General features: G+C 39.6%; 1 protein-coding gene across 1 annotated transcript in view; it reads right to left on the bottom strand.

Moving 5' to 3' along the window:
• Positions 1-428: 428 nt before the first annotated feature.
• Positions 429-18,536, bottom strand: part of LOC128659695 (uncharacterized) — a 304,258-nt gene continuing 286,150 nt past the window's right edge. Inside the window, exon 7 of the mRNA XM_053713266.1 lies at positions 429-6,071. Coding sequence (XP_053569241.1) covers positions 2,368-6,071 — 3,704 coding nt within the window. The 3' untranslated portion in view covers positions 429-2,367. The remainder of the gene's footprint in view (positions 6,072-18,536) is intronic.

The raw sequence follows: 18,536 nt of genomic DNA, 5'->3' as shown, positions 1-18,536 counted from the left end.
GTTTCCCTTTAAGTGACGTCATCAAAGATGGCGTCCCTTACATTACTATTGGCTGAAAGAATTCTATCAGTCAATAGGAATTAAAGGGGAAAAAATCCTATTGGCTGATTGGATCAGCCAATAGGATGAAAGCTCAATCCTATTGGCTGTTTGCAACAGCCAATATGATTTTTTGCCCTTTAATTCCTATTAGCTGATATAATTCTTTCAGCCAATCGTAGGAATGTAAGGGACACCATCTTTGATGATGTCACTTAAAGGGAAACTTCAGTCCACAGCAGCGACTGTAAGAAGAGGATGCTCCCCGCCGGATGTCTTGAAGATAGACCCGCTCCGCGCCATATGGATGAAGATAGAAGACGCCATCTAGATGAAGACTTCTGGCCGCTTGGATGAGGACTTCGCCTGCTGGATGATCGTTTGGAGTGTTTTTTTAAGTGTTTTTTGGGTGGGTTTTATTTTTAGCTTAGGGTTTGGGCAATTCGTAAAAGAGCTGAATGCCCTTTTAAGGACAATGCCCATCCAAATGCCCTTTTAAGGGCAATGGTTAGATTAGGTTTATTTAGATAGATTTTTATTTGGGGGGGTTGGTTGTGTAGTTGGTGGGTTTTACTGTTGGGGGGGTGTTTGTATTTTTTATTGCTATGTAAAAGAGCTGTTATCTTTGGGGCAATGCCCAGCAAAAGGCCCTTTTAAGGGCTATTGGCAGTTTAGTGTAGGCTAGGGTTTTTTATTGGGGGGGGGGGGGCTTTTTTATTTTGATATGGCTATTAGATTAGGAGTAATTCGTTTTTATTTTTGATCATTTTGTTTTTTATTTTTTGTAATTTAGTGTTTAATTTTTTGTAATTTAGTACATTGTATTTTATTAATTTAATTTATTTTATTTTATTGTAATGTTAGGTTTTAGTGTAAGGCAGGTTATGTTTTATTTTATAGGTAACTTTGTATTTATTTTAACTAGGTAGCTAGTAAATAGTTAATAACTATTTACTAACTAGTCTACCTAGTTAAAATAAATACAAACTTACCTGTTAAATAAAAATAAATCTTAAGATAGCTACAATATAACTATTAGTAATATTGTAGCTAGCTTATGTTTTATTTTGCAGGTAAGTTTGTATTTAGTTTTAAATAGGAATTATTTAGGTAATAATTGTAAGGTTTGTTTAGCATTATTTTAATTATATTTAAGTTAGGGGGTGTTAGGGTTATGGTTAGACTTAGGGTTACATTAGGGTTATGCTTAGGGTTAGGGTTACGTTAGGGTTAGGTGTAGGGGTTAATATATTTATGTAGAGTTAGTGATGTGGGAGGCCAGAGGTTTAGGGGTTAATAGTTTATTTTAGTATATTTCGTTGTGGGTGGACTTGCGGTTTAGTGGTTAATAGGCTTATTATAGCGGCGGTGTGGGCGGATGGCAGATTAGGGGTTAATAATATTTAAATAGTGTTTGCGATGCGGGAGGGCGGCGGTTTACAGGTTAATAGGTTTATTATAGTGGCGACGATTTCGCGGAGAGGTGGAATAAGGGTTAATAAATTTTAATAGTGGCGGTGAGCGGAGCGGCAGATTAGGGGTTAATAGGTAGTTTATAGGTGTTAGTGTACTTTTTAAATCTTTAGTTATAAATTTTAAGGTACAGCTGTGTAACGTAAAATTCATAGCTACTGACTTCAGATGGCGGTACAGGATCTTGTCGGTATAGGGTGTACCGATCACTTGTTGGCCTCCCAGGCAAACTTGTAATACCAGCGCTATGGAAATCCCATTGAAAAAGGCCTTATTGAAAAGTGCAGTACTGATGTTGCGTGACGGCCAAAAAGGTGTGCGGTACACCTACACCTACAAGATTCGTAATACCGGTGTTAGTGAAAAAGCAGCGTTATGGGCCATAACGTTGCTTTTTCCCTCATAACGCACTACTCGTAATCTAGGTGATAGTTCTTTAGCTATATGTATAATTGCATTCTATCTAAGCTTTATACAATCATTAACCTTTATTTATCTTGGTTTAGCAATGAACAATATGTTTGTTTGGTATTATATAATTGGTTTGGAGTATTATTTTCCTTTAATGTATCCTTATATATTCTTGTGGTCAAAGTGCTGGATAGGATTGCTTTATACATATATTTATACATCTCTCTCTTATTTAGGGATTTCAGTCTAGTTCAGGCAAATAAAATATTGCATTATTTATGAGGCAAAGTGGGATGCAAATCTGGATAACTAAGTAAATAATAGTTCTATCGTTAACAAAAAAACAAGGTATGTATGAATGTCAGGTATCTGCTGAAGCATGTTACATTTGTCTGCACTAAAACAGTTTGTTCAGATACCTACGTATGTGTTTTACCAAGTGTATTAGTTGGTAAACTGTTTTCCTTCATTTTTGGAAGTGCTAAGAGATGTGGTAAATGTATTATAAGCAGTTTTTAGAAAACCTATACCAGACTTTACTAGGCCTTGCATTACACCTTTAGGAAGTTTATCCTCATCCTCTGGTAACAAAGATTCACCCTTCTCAATCTTCTTTATAAGCTCGGCTGTCTCTTTGACATCAGTCAGTGACTGGATCCTCTCCTGATATCCGGCTTTAGCTTCCTGCTTCTCAGACTTTATCATCAGGTCGATGTATTCCGTGGTTGTCAGTGGGTCAGGTCTCAAGGCAATTTCATGAAGACGCTTCAGACTCTGTGATGCTTGGTTTATCAGATTAAACACATTTTGTTTCACAATTTTATAATCATCATTTAGTTTTGTGAATATATTTACTGCAGTCATCACCTCCCCAGAAGCTTTTTTAAAATTCTTTTTTATCTCTTCATAAGTTCTCTTCTCTTTTCGCTCCTCATATATCCACCTGTACTTTTGGTTGAAATGAACAGACCAGACACATTTATTAGGACATTTTGTACAATAACCATTTGTCATAGCACAACATTTTACTTTCATTTTGTCATCCCCATATGCACAATCATTGTGACATGTGAAGTTACACTGCTGGCAGTTAGTTATGAAACCACTCCCTTTGTCTACCTGCCTTGGTACAGTTACTGTTATCTCAAACTCAAAATCTTTATTGGCTTCCATTAAACTTTTGTGCTGCTGCAAAGCTACTTCTGTTTGTCTTATTGCTTCTAGCTGTGCCAGCCCAGACTTGATCTGTGGGTGTAAAGCCTGTAGGGTGACCTCAAGTTCCTTCCTTTCTTTTAGAACTTCCTTGGTAAGTGTAAGGCTTTGAGTTGTCTTTTGAGCTAATGATTTAAAGAATTGTCCCATACTGTGTTTGCCCATGTCCCAGAACATCTTATCAAAACTTATATCACTTGTCTGATTATTAGCAAACAAAGCTGAATTATTAAACTTGAAGTGAACAGGGTCCCCTTTGCTGTCCTGAGAGTAGGGGATGTCAGCAGTTTTTATAGCCTCCAGTACTGGGGGTCTCTGTCCATCTGAGAAGTTTATAAGAATCAGTATATTGTCCTTGATATCCTTTCCAAAGATGGAAAACACTGAATTAAAAATATATTTTTGTGTGTATGTTAAACGAGCCAAAGAAGACTGAACTACAAAGCACACTGCATCGATATGGTCAATGTTGCCGTCATTTGTAAAGAACGCACGGATGGCTTCCGTAATCTTTTTGTCATGTTCTATACCACGAGTGTCTCCAAATCCTGGGGTGTCTATCAAGGTGAGTGTGTAAGGAATTGTGTATCCATCTTCATGATTCATCTGATACGCTGTGACAAGAGAAGTTTGGCTATGAGCTTCAGACTTATTTGTTACCTCATGTACAAGTTTAAATCTAAAGTTGTCTTCCCAGTCTACTCCCAGGATGTAGTTGGCCATTCCATTGATCAGTGTTGTCTTTCCTGTACCCGTGGCTCCTATTAACAATATCACTTTATTTGTCTTAGACGTGTTCATCTCCCCTAAGCTGTATTGTTGATAAGGTTTTTCACAGGGATTGATTGCTAGCTGATATACTGAAGGTTTTTCATTTTTTAACAAACTACTTTTCTTAACTAGTACATGTTTAATGTGCTCTTTTAGTGTTGAAAAATGTATTTCATCACTTGGATGGCCGAGCCCATCGTCCCCACATTTAGCTGACACACGGATTAGGTAATGTGCCATTGGTATAAGTCCCTCAATAATATATTTTTCTTCTTTTTTTCCTAATTGTTTTTTAAGCCAACCCTGTTGTCCATTATCAACATCTTCTTTATATTCAACTACATAATCCGCTACTGTGACTCCATCTCCAATTGCTGCAGGTTCCTTCCAATGTAATATAAGTGTGGATGACCCAGCAGTAACTTTTATTGCTTCAGGTGGGCTTGTTGCACATGTCCTCACTTCATTTAGAACCTCACTAGTCTCACTAATTCCTAAAATACAAACAGAAGAGTATCTAATTTGGTATATTGAGTTAGGTTTCAGTCCTCTGATTGTGACTGTCTCATTAGCGTCCTCTGTTCTTACAATGGTCCAGCTCTCATCTTTAGGACATCTGTATTCTATGCTATAACTTTTTATAAAATTCTTTCCAAAATCAGCAGGTTTGAGGACAAGTTCCACACTATTATGGGTTTTACTTTTGATAACAGGCAGATGAGGTTTAACTGGAGGCTCAAACTGGGTACTCACTAACTCATGGTTATCATACAGGTATATGGAAACTCCAAGGTAATGTTGGTCTGGAACTGATGCGATAATATATTTAATCTTATCAGTAGAAGCATTGACGTTTGAAAAATGTTTAAATGCTTCCATATATTGTGTTATCTTTTCAGAGGTATCAGTGACCTTGAACCATGGCATGATTTTCTTTTTCTCATAGACATTATTTTCAGACTTCTGTTGATGAGTTTGGAAACAATGACTAAGGTCACATAGATATGGCTCCTCCTTATATAGTAATGAAAAATTGTAACACACTACATACTGATTTACTGAAGAAGCTACAAATTTACTTAGTGCATCATTATTTGCTAAAATTGGCATATTTGGTAATATACTCATATAATATTCCACAACTTCCAACTCCTGTTTTTTTAGGGTTAAAAAATCTTTAATATGGACCTTTCCAAATGGAGATTGTTCTACACTAGTTAATATGTCCACTAGTGCCACCTCCTCTAATGCACCACTACGGACTGAGGGTAAGGTTTGTGCAAGTTGATTTTTAAAGATGAGAGTAAACTGCTTACAAAGCTCGATAAACTGAGTGATTTTCTTCTTGATATCTGGGAAGGTTTCTGCAGCCGGATGTCTCATCAGATCATAACATTGCATGTCCACATCTGCCATTTCTTGGACAACACTTTCTGTTTTTAAGACAAGATTCTTACTGATATCTCTAACTAACTGGACAGCTTTAGTATCCAGTTTATTCAGGGGATACAACCAGACTCTCACAGGTACAGCCTTTTCCCCATTGTCTCCCAGTAACTTTGGGAGGCTTCTATAGGTTCTAATGGCATCTTCAAATGTTACTGGGTTCCTGTCTAGCGCAAAGTCACCATGAAGCGTACAAGTAATCTTATTAACCTGTTCTCTTCCTTTATCATTCATTGATAGAGACCCCTGCCCTCCAACTGAAATTTGGGGTATTGTTTTTATCATGGCTAGGAGATTTCCTTGTATATCCTGAGTGTTTTCTGATATGGACACATCTCGATCAAATATAAAGAAAGCCTGTGCACCATATAATATACCAGTGACTACATGAGTGGCTGTCCCTTTGTCAGACACATCAGGGTAAGCCATGTTCTTGGTACCTAAATGGTTCATACTCAGCTGCTCAAACTTTGTGGTTCTTGAGTATTTCAGAGCCACTCTGGCTTGGTTTCTAGATCTCTTAGTATCGTTCATGTAAGTAGCTGATCCAGAAACGCTTACCAGGCCAGAAAGGAAACTGGCCTCCAATGATGCATTAATATTCATAGCAGATGATTTGTCTGAAACAGTATCAGATGTTATAAATTCACATGATGTTTCCTCTTGGGATGCTGATACCACATCCTCTCTCAAAGCTTCATGGTTCCATAAAGTGATACCTGAATAAACAAAGCAGGAACATAGTAAATATAACTGAGCAGGCAACAGACCAATAGGAAGACACTATACAGAAAGAGAAACAAACATGTAATTCCTAGGAATCAGATACATATAGAAACATACTAGTTACAAATGTAGTCTGTACCCACAGAAGGATAGAGACTGAAAGAATGCCCTTGGGTAGCACTTCTGTTCCCAAAAGAGAGGTTATAATTGAATGGAAACTTCAATAATTACCAATCAAAACCAAAGGGTTGATGGGGGAAATTAAAACATAACTTTTATTACCTCTATACTAGATAAGACCTTTGAAAAAGCCGAAACGCTATCGGCGAAACATGTTAGGGATGGGTATCTGTTAATACCCTGTATAGTTCTCTTTAATGGCATAACAAACTTGAATTAGTTGACTGATATAGTAGTGACTTGGTTAATTTTAAGGACCATACTAGTATCTTAAGTATTATCTCAAATTGATAGTGGCATATGTCAAGGGCGAGTTACTCAATAATGTTAAAAAGCCATAACGGCTAGTCACTCACTTTGGCTGCTTTAGCCATTGCATTGGCAATATTACTACGTATATTTGACCGTTAAAATGGCTAGTTGCAGGCATGTGTATTTGTGTGGGCTGTTAGAAAATAGAAATAGAGCACTTGAAATTTATCTGCAAACCATTTTTTAATTTAAAAGCATTGCTATACGCAATCTGGAGCAAACTATTGGGCTTAATATCTACAACAGTGCTTTTCATATATTAAAACTGAATTCCGTAAACTTTAGAGGCTAGGTATTTTGGTGGAGTATACTTGACAGCGGTGAGTTTGTCTCACATAAGCTATCTTAAGCATTATACCTGAAAAACCATAATATAAGAGGTGACAGCTGCAACCAAAAGCAGTTCACTAATATTTGTAATCTGTGAGCGACTATAAATGTAACAGTATTAACTAAACCTTTGTGCAAGGCTATTAGATACAGTAGCCGATTAGTACAGCCTGATAACATATGTCACAAATTGCAATCCTCTCAGTTACAACAGTAACTATCCATCAATGTTAACTTAGATCATAATCACTGTAGTTCAAAACCGGTGAAACATGAATACTACTATTGATTAAAACACAAATCCTTATTCTCTTAAGATAAATTGTGTCAAAGTACACCAAGCACCGCTGCACGGTATACAACAATTAAATCTACAAATAATATATGTTGAAACAACAGTCTAATTATACTCTAAACATATGTGCATATAATTAGTTAATTCTAACCATTGACAAAATCCATTAAACAATAAAATGGAATAATAAATATTTATCATTTACTCCATATGTGTTTAAAGAGTATAATTTACTGTAATATGAGTGATCAGAAATAAGAATTGAGATTAATCCGTATTTAGAACCTATAACTACTTGGGACTCAGTATTCCAATTGAAGGAGTGAATGGCTCATATCTAGAGAAGCCTACCCCCCATGGCATTGCCCAAAATAAGTGTAATTCAATACGGTATTCAGGATTATTCTACAGAGATATAAGCCCCTATACTAATAATTGCCAACCACTGTGGGATAGTTTTAATATCTAAGGGAAGATGAACAAGAGATAGAAACCAATATCGCCCCATCAGATATATTCTCTCAAACAATCCCTTTATCCAACTAATACACATTCTATATACGGTCTCTCAATCTCATAAGTTAATAATTGTATGAGGGAATTTTGAATCCCCTGTTGGTGCGCAACTCTGATGGATATGAGTATATTATTTATTTGACAGATTTACAATACTCAATACTTGCATATCCCTGCAGTATTTTAGGTCCTAGGTAATTTACCTACAAGATACTTTAAGCTATCCCCATTATTGGTCGAGCTGTTATGTGTTTTTAAAGTGCACACATTCACACATATATTTTTTATCTAGTATAGAGGTAATAAAAGTTATGTTTTAATTTCCCCCATCAACCCTTTGGTTTTGATTGGTAATTATTGAAGTTTCCATTCAATTATAACCTCTCTTTTGGGAACAGAAGTGCTACCCAAGGGCATTCTTTCAGTCTCTATCCTTCTGTGGGTACAGACTACATTTGTAACTAGTGTGTTTCTATGCACAAGCACTCAAGCTCATAAGGTATATACACATATACCCATTAAAAATATAAGTCTGTATATAATTAAAAATATATATTTGTATACAAATACATACATATAGAGGGATACATAGATACTAAATAATTAGAATTTTTACATATTCAAACACTAAATTGAGCGTTCCTTCTTACCAGTGTAGTGCTCTTGCTATTTTGTGCTAAACATATAGAAACATACTCTACTATTTATTGATTAAAATTTATATATGTGCATTCGAATGGTTTTGGATACCTCGGATGACTGACTGCTGCCTCTTTCACTGCAGAAAGCAGACTATAAAGCTGCATCCGCTGCTTAATACACCGAGCCCTTTGTATTAAATAGTGATGTTGCGAACTTAAAATTTTCAGTTCACGAACGGCGGACTCGAACTTCTGTTACTGTTCGCGAACCGGCAAACCGCCATTGACTTCAATAGGCAGGCAAACTTTAAAACCCACAAGGACTCTTTCTGGCCACAATAGTGATGGAAAAGTTGTTTCAAGGGGACTAACACCGGGACTGTGGCATGCCGGAGGGGGATCCATGGCAAAACTCCCAAGGAAAATTACATAGTTTATGCAGAGTCTGCTTTTAAGCCATAAAGGGCCTTAATCACCTAACATTAATAAATTGTTTGCAATAACGTGCTTTAAAACATCAGTTATGATGTTGTATCTATCAGGTAGTGTAAGGGTTACACCCGCTTCACAGTGACAGAGCAAACTCCCTGTGTAACGCACCGCAAACAACCGCAAACAGTCCATTTGCACAACCACAAGATAGATAGATTTGATAGATAGATACATAGATTACATAACTCAATAGATGCAATATACATATGATAGATGCACATTACATAGATCAATAGATGCAATATACATTTGATAGATACGAATTACATCGATCAAAAGATGCAATATACATTTTATAAATACGAATTACATCGATCAATAGATGCAATATACATTTGATAGATACGATTGATAGTTAGATAGATTTGATAGATAAATAGATAGATTTGAAAGATATATAATTTCCCTGACAGAGTATAACAATAAGACATGCGGTCTGGGACCCGTGGTGTGTTAAGTAGTACTATTCTTAGCAGTTTACTACTACCTGTTACTCCCCCTATCGGGGGAGGTCTATATGGCCTGCATTTTTGGAACAGGGAGATGGAATAAGATGATTGGTCTGTCCTCCTACTTCAAATTTGTCAAAAACACAAGTGCCTGTCTCAAAATAGTCCGGACACGATATAGATAGAATTGATAGTTAGATAGATATACATAGATTGATAGTTAGATAGAATCGATAGAAGATAAATAGATAGATTTGATAGATATATAATTACCCTGAAAAAGTATAATAATAAAACATGCGGTCTGGGATCCATGGTAACTAGGTTGTGTTAAGTAGTACTATTGTTAGCATTTTAATCCCTCTTACTCCCCCTATTGGGGGAGGTCTATATGGCCTGCATGATTACCCTGACAAAGTATAACAACAAGACACGCGGTCTGTGACCCATGGTAACTAGGTTGTGTTAAGTAGTACTGTTCTTAGCAGTTTAATCCCTCTTATTCCCCCTATCGGGGGAGGTCTATATGGCCTGCATGATTACCCCGACAAAGTATAACAACAAAACATGCGGTCTGGGACCCATGGTAACTAGGTTGTGTTTATATTAGTACTATTCTTAGCACTTTAATCCCTGTTACTCCCCCTATCAAGGGAGGTCTATATGGCCTGCATGATTACCCTGACAAAGTATAACAACAAAACATGCGGTCTGGGACCCATGGTAACTAGGTTGTGTTTATATTAGTACTATTCTTAGCACTTTAATACCTGTTACTCCCCCTATCGGGGGAGGTGTATATGGCCTGCATGATTACCCTAACAAAGTATAACAACAAAACATGTGGTCTGTGACCCATGGTAACTAGGTTGTGTTAAGTAGTACTGTTCTTAGCAGTTTAATCCCTGTTACTCCCCCTATCGGGGGAGGTCTATATGGCCTGCATGATTACCCTGACAAAGTATAACAACAAAACATGCGGTCTGGGACCCATGGTAACTAGGTTGTGTTAAGTAGTACTATTCTTAGCACTTTAATCTCTGTTACTCCCCCTATCAAGGGAGGTCTATATGGCCTGCATGATTACCCTGACAAAGTATAACATCAAAACAGATGGTCTGTGACCCATGGTAACTAGGTTGTGTTAAGTAGTACTACTGTTAGCATTTTAATCCCTCTTACTCCCCCTATTGGGGGAGGTCTATATGGCCTGCATGATTACCCTGACAAAGTATAACAACAAGACATGCGGTCTGTGACCCATGGTAACTAGGTTGTGTTAAGTAGTACTGTTCTTAGCAGTTTAATCCCTCTTATTCCCCCTATCGGGGGAGGTCTATATGGCCTGCATGATTACCCCGACAAAGTATAACAACAAAACATGCGGTCTGGGACCCATGGTAACTAGGTTGTGTTTATATTAGTACTATTCTTAGCACTTTAATCCCTGTTACTCCCCCTATCAAGGGAGGTCTATATGGCCTGCATGATTACCCTGACAAAGTATAACAACAAGACACGCGGTCTGTGACCCATGGTAACTAGGTTGTGTTTATATTAGTACTATTCTTAGCACTTTAATACCTGTTACTCCCCCTATCGGGGGAGGTCTATATGGCCTGCATGATTACCCTAACAAAGTATAACAACAAAACATGTGGTCTGTGACCCATGGTAACTAGGTTGTGTTAAGTAGTACTGTTCTTAGCAGTTTAATCCCTGTTACTCCCCCTATCGGGGGAGGTCTATATGGCCTGCATGATTACCCTGACAAAGTATAACAACAAAACATGCGGTCTGGGACCCATGGTAACTAGGTTGTGTTAAGTAGTACTATTCTTAGCACTTTAATCTCTGTTACTCCCCCTATCAAGGGAGGTCTATATGGCCTGCATGATTACCCTGACAAAGTATAACATCAAAACAGATGGTCTGTGACCCATGGTAACTAGGTTGTGTTAAGTAGTACTACTGTTAGCACTTTCATCCCTGTAACTCCCCCTATCGTGGGAGGTCTATATGGCCTGCATGATTACCCTAACAAAGTATAACAACAAAACATGTGGTCTGTGACCCATGGTAACTAGGTTGTGTTAAGTAGTACTGTTCTTAGCAGTTTAATCCCTGTTACTCCCCCTATCGGGGGAGGTCTATATGGCCTGCATGATTACCCTGACAAAGTATAACAACAAAACATGCGGTCTGGGACCCATGGTAACTAGGTTGTGTTAAGTAGTACTATTCTTAGCACTTTAATCTCTGTTACTCCCCCTATCAAGGGAGGTCTATATGGCCTGCATGATTACCCTGACAAAGTATAACATCAAAACAGATGGTCTGTGACCCATGGTAACTAGGTTGTGTTAAGTAGTACTACTGTTAGCACTTTCATCCCTGTAACTCCCCCTATCGTGGGAGGTCTATATGGCCTGAATGATTACCCTACCAAAATATAACAACAAGACATGCGGTCTGAGACCCATGTTAACTAGGTTGTGTTAAGTTGTACTTTTCTTAGCACATTAATCCCTGTAACTCCCCCTATCGGGGGAGGTCTATACGGCCTGCTTGATTACCCTCACCAAATATAACCACAAGACATGCGGGCTGGGACCCATGGTAACTATGTTGTGTTAAGTAGTACTGTTCTTATTAGTTTAATACCTGTTACAACCCCTAATGGTGGGAGGTCTATATGGCCTGCATGATTAGCCACACCAAATAAAACAACAAGACATGCGGTCTTGGACTGGGACCCATGGCTAACTCGGTTGTGTAAAGTAGTAATATTCTTAGCACTTTCATCCCTGTTACTGCCACCTCTCGGGGGAGGTCTACATGGCCATCATGATTATCCTAACAAAGTACAACAATAAAACATGCGCTCTTGTAACCATGTTAAGTAGGTTTTTTTCGGTAGTACTGTTCTTATTAGTTTAATGCCTGTTACAACCCCTAATGGTTGGAGGTCTATATGGCCTGCATGATTAGCCGCACCAAATAAATCAACAAGACATGCGGTCTTGGACTGGGACCCATGGCTAACTCGGTTGTGTAAAGTAGTACTATTATTAGCACTTTCATCCCTGTTACTGCCACCTCTCAGGGGAGGTCTACATCATGGCCATCATGATTAGCCTAACAAAGTACAACAATAAAACTTGGGCTCTTGAAACCATGTTAAGTAGGTTTATTTCAGTAGTACTGTTCTTATTTTTTAATACCTGTTACAACCCCTAATGGTGGGAGGTCTATATGGACTGCATGATTAGCCGCACCAAATAAAACAACAAGACATGCGGTCTTGGACTGGGACCCATGGCTAACTCGGTTGTGTAAAGTAGTACTATTCTTAGCACTTTCATCCCTGTTACTGCCACCTCTCGGGGGAGGTCTACATGGCCATCATGATTATCCTAACCAAGTACAACAATAAAACATGCGCTCTTGTAACCATGTTAAGTAGGTTTATTTCTTTAGTACTGTTCTTATTAGTTTACTACCTGTTACAACCCCTAATGGTGGGAGGTTTATATGGCCTGCATGATTAGCCGCACCAAATAAATCAACAAGACATGCGGTCTTGTACTGGGACCCATGGCTAACTCGGTTTTGTAAAGTAGTACTATTATTAGCACTTTCATCCCTGTTACTGCCACCTCTCGGGGGAGGTCTACATGGCCATCATGATTATCCTAACAAAGTATAACAATAAAACATGCGCTCTTGGAACCATGTTAAGTAGGTTTATTTCGGTAGTACTGTTCTTATTAGTTTAATACCTGTTACAACCCCTAATGGTGGCAGGGCTATATGGCCTGCATGATTAGCCGCACCAAATAAATCAACAACACATGCGGTCTTGGACTGGGACCCATGGCTAACTCGGTTGTGTAACGTAATACTATTCTTAGCACTTTCATCCCTGTTACTGCCACCTCTCGGGGAGGTCTACATGGCCATCATGATTAGCCTAACAAAGTACAACAATAAAACATGCGCTCTTGGAACCATGTTAAGTAGGTTTATTTCGGTAGTACTGTTCTTATTAGTTTAATACCTGTTACAACCCCTAATGGTGGCAGGGCTATATGGCCTGCATGATTAGCCGCACCAAATAAATCAACAACACATGCGGTCTTGGACTGGGACCCATGGCTAACTTGGTTGTGTAACGTAATACTATTCTTAGCACTTTCATCCCTGTTACTGCCACCTCTCGGGGAGGTCTACATGGCCATCATGATTAGCCTAACAAAGTACAACAATAAAACATGCGCTCTTGGAACCATGTTAAGTAGGTTTATTTCGGTAATACTGTTCTTATTAGTTTAATACCTGTTACAACCCCTAATGGTGGGAGGGCTATATTGCCTGCATGATTAGCCGCACCAAATAAATCAACAAGACATGCGGTCTTGGACTGGGACCCATGGCTAACTCGGTTGTGTAAAGTAGTACTATTCTTAGCACTTTCATCCCTGTTACTGCCACCTCTCGGGGGAGGTCTACATCATGGCCATCATGATTAGCCTAATAAAGTACAACAATAAAACTTGGGCTCTTGAAACCATGTTAAGTAGGTTTATTTTGGTAGTACTGTTCTTATTAGTTTAATACCTGTTACAACCCCTAATGGTGGGAGGGCTATATGGCCTGCATGATTAGCCGCACCAAATAAATCAACAAGACATGCGGTCTTGGACTGGGACCCATGGCTAACTCAGTTGTGTAAAGTAGTACTATTCTTAGCACTTTCATCCCTGTTACTGCCACCTCTCGGGGGAGGTCTACATGGCCATCATGATTATCCTAACAAAGTACAACAATAAAACATGCGCTCTTGGAACCATGTTAAGTAGGTTTATTTCGGTAGTACTGTTCTTATTAGTTTAATACCTGTTACAACCCCTAATGGTGGCAGGGCTATATGGCCTGCATGATTAGCCGCACCAAATAAATCAACAAGACATGCGGTCTTGGACTGGGACCAATGGCTAACTCGGTTGTGTAAAGCAGTACTATTCTTAGCACTTTCATCCCTGTTACTGCCACCTCTCGGAGGAGGTCTACATGGCCATCATGATTATCCTAACAAAGTACAACAATAAAACATGCGCTCTTGGAACCATGTTAAGTAGGTTTATTTCGGTAGTACTGTTCTTATTAGTTTAATACCTGTTACAACCCCTAATGGTGGCAGGGCTATATGGCCTGCATGATTAGCCGCACCAAATAAATCAACAACACATGCGGTCTTGGACTGGGACCCATGGCTAACTCGGTTGTATAAAGTAATACTATTCTTAGCACTTTCATCCCTGTTACTGCCACCTCTCGGGGGAGGTCTACATGGCCATCATGATTAGCCTAACAAAGTACAACAATAAAACATGCGCTCTTGGAACCATGTTAAGTAGGTTTATTTCGGTAGTACTGTTCTTATTAGTTTAATACCTGTTACAACCCCTAATGGTGGGAGGGCTATATGGACTGCATGATTAGCCGCACCAAATAAATCAACAAGACATGACCCTGCATTATGGCTGCACCTCTCCCTAAAAGAGGCATCTGTTACAGAGTCTGTGGGCATGTATGCAATGAGCTGGTCTGCCTAAAAGGAGCAGCAAGGCAGTACAGGTCGTTCTCCTTCAGCCGTTTTATACAATGGCTCATGACCCTCAACAGCCACAACAGCATGAAACACCACATATGCCATCCTTTTGCACAATAGAGTACAGGTATGGCATTGATTTGAGGAACCCAGAGATAATTTAGAAGAACCGGGAATATTGAAAAAAAAAACGTGCTTTGACACTCAGTACAGGTCGTTCTCCTTCCGCCTTTGTAGACGAGGGTCCAGGACCCTCCACAGACACAACAGCAGTAAACACCACCTATGCCATCCTTTTGAACAATAGAGTACAGGTATGGCATCGATCTTAGGAACACGGAGATAATTTTTAGGAACCGGGAAATTTAAAAAGAAACATGATTGGACACCCAGTACACTTCGTTCTCCTTCAGCCTTTTTATACGAGGGTCCTGGACCCTCAACAGAAACAACAGCATGAAACACCACATATGCCATCCTTTTGAACAATCCAGTACAGGTATGGCATCCATTTTAGGAACCCGGAAATAATTTTTAGGAACCGGGAGATGGAAAAAGATGCTTGGACAACCAGTACACTTCGTTCTCCTTCAGCCATTTTAGACAAGGGTCCAGGACCCTCAACAGAAACAACAGCAGGAAACACCACATATGCCATCCTTTTGAACAATAGAGTACAGGTATGGCATTGATTTTAGGAACCCGGAGATAATTTAGAGGAACCGGGAAATTTAAAAAGAAACATGATTGGACACCCAGTACACTTCGTTCTCCTTCAGCCTTTTTATACGAGGGTCCCGGACCCTCAACAGAAACAACAGCATGAAACACCACGTGCCATCCTTTTGAACAATCCAGTACAGGTATGGCATCCATTTTAGGAACCCGGAAATCATTTTTAGGAACCGGGAAATTTAAAAAAAAAATGATTGGACACACCCAGTACACATCATTCTCCTTCAGCCTTTTTATAAGAGGGTCCAGGACACTCAACAGAAACAACAGCAGGAAAGAGGACATAGGCCATCCTTTTGAACAATAGAGTAAAGGTACGGCATTGATTTTAGAAACCCGGAGATAATTTATAGGAACCGGGAAATTGAACAAAATAAATGATTGGACACCCAGTACACGTAGTTCTCCTTCAGCCTTTTTATAAGCGGGTCCAGGACACTCAACAGAAACAACAGCAGGAAACACCACATATGCCATCCTTTTGAATAATCCAGTACAGGTATGGCATTGATTTTAGAAACTCAGAGATAATTTTTAGGAACCGGGAGATGGAAAAAGATGCTTGGACAGTACACCCAGTACAGGTCGTTCTCCTTCAGCCTTTTTATAAGAGGGTCCAGGACACTCAACAGAAACAACAGCAGTAAACACCACATATGCCATCCTTTTGAACAATAGAGTACAGGTATGGCATCGATTTTAGGATCCCAGAGATAAATTTTAGGAACCGGGAAATTGAACAAAAAACCTTGTTTGGACACCCAGTACAGGTTGTTCTCCTTCAGCCTTTTTATAAGAGGGTCCAGGACCCTCAACAGAAACAACAGCAGGAAACCCCACATATGTCATCCTTTTGCACAATAGAGTACAGATATGGCTTCCCTTTAGAAACCCGGAGATAATTTTTAGGAACCGGGAGATGGAAAAAGATGCTTGGACAACCAGTACACTTTGTTCTCCTTCAGCCTTTTTAGACGAGGGTCCCGGATCCTCAACAGAAACAACAACAGCAGGAAAAACCACATATGCCATCCTTTTGCTCAATAGATTACAGATATGGCATTGATTTGAGGAACCCGGAGATAATTTAGAGGAACCGGGAATATTGAACAAAAAAAATGTGGTTGGACACCCAGTACAGGTCGTTCTCCTTCAGCCTTTTTATAAGATGGCCCACGACCCTCAACAGGCACAACAGCATGAAACACCACATATGCCATCCTTTTGCACAATAGAGTACAGGTATGGCATTGATTTGAGGAACCCGGAGATAATTTAGAGGAACCGGGAATATTGAAAAAAAAACGTGCTTGGACACCCTGTACAGGTCGTTCTCCTTCAGCCTTTTTAGACAATGGCCCATGACCCCCAACAGGCACAACAGCATGAAACACCACATATGCCATCCTTTTGCACAATAGAGTACAGGTATGGCATTGATTTGAGGAACCCGGAGATAATTTAGAGGAACCAGGAATATTGAACAAAAAACGTGCTTGGACACCCAGTACAGGTCGTTCTCCTTCAGCCTTTTAATACGATGGCCCACGACCCTCAAGAGGCACAACAGCATGAAACACCACATATGCCATCCTTTTGCACAATAGATTACAGGTATGGCATTGATTTGAGGATGGAACCCGGAGATAATTTAGAGGAACCGGGAATATTGAACAAAAAACGTGCTTGGACACCCAGTACAGGTCGTTCTCCTTCAGCCTTTTTATACGATGGCCCACGACCCTCAACAGGCACAACAGCATGAAACACCACATATGACATCCTTTTGAACAATAGAGTACAGGTATGGCATTGATGGAACCCGGAGATAATTTTTCGGAACCGTGAGATGGAAAAAGATGCTTGGTCGGTACTCCTACTTCTAATTTGGGGCACTGCACGTCCAATGTACTGTGCCACCAGATATGAGTGGTGTGTTAAGTAGTACTGATCTTAACAGTTTAATCACTGTTATGTGCCTTTTATTTTTGCTTTGCGTTTTGTAGCCACAGTGCAGCAGCAGAGGCCAGAAAAATTAGGCATGTACAAATGCCTTAAATTTTTTTTTTTTTTTGCAGCCGCTGCTGTAGCAGCGGCCAGAAAAATTGATATTTGTAAAACAGTTAGAAAGTGCCCTAAAACCTTGCGGCTTGAATACTAGTTGTTGGCGAATAAGTCACGCAAGTCATCCTGCATTATAAGAAAAAATAAGCCAGCGTGTGTACCATTTGTAGCCCAAGGCAGCTCATCTCATCATCAGGCCTTTTTTACTCAAATGTATCGCCCAATGTCAGTCCCTTCGGGATTCATCCCTCATTCATTTTAATAAAGGTGAGATAGTCAAGACTTTTTTGACCTAGGCGACTTCTCTTCTCAGTGACAAAACCTCCTGCTGCACTGAAGGTCGGACAGGACACTTGAAGCGGGGCAGGCTAGAAGTTCAATTGCAAATTGGGATAGCTCAGGCCACAGGTCAAGCCTGCACACCCAGTAGTCAAGGGGTCCATTACTCCTCAGAGTGTCGAGATCCGCAGTTAATGCTAGGTAGTCTGCTACCTGTCGGTTGAGTCTTTCTCTGAGGCTGGATCCCAAAAGGCTCTGGCGATGCATAGGAGTTAAAAAGGTCCGCACGTCAGGAAAGCATCCTGTCCTTGCCGCCGTGGTCATGGGAGGAGGAGGAGGATTACTTTCATCTCTTCCCCTGTTAGATTCCCGTTGTGCTGTGACATCACCCTTATACGCTGTGTAAAGCATATTTTTTAATTTATTTTTGAAATGCTCCATCCTTTCCGACTTGCGGGAATTTGGTAACATTTCAGGCACTTTATGCTTATACCGGGGGTCTAGTAGCGTGGACACCCAGTACAGGTCGTTCTCCTTCAGCTTTTTTATAC

The sequence above is a fragment of the Bombina bombina genome, chromosome 5 (assembly GCF_027579735.1).
Source record: "Bombina bombina isolate aBomBom1 chromosome 5, aBomBom1.pri, whole genome shotgun sequence".
Lineage (NCBI taxonomy): Eukaryota > Metazoa > Chordata > Amphibia > Anura > Bombinatoridae > Bombina > Bombina bombina.
Note: the sequence above shows the minus strand (reverse complement) of the source record. Positions and strands in the feature narration are given on the sequence as shown.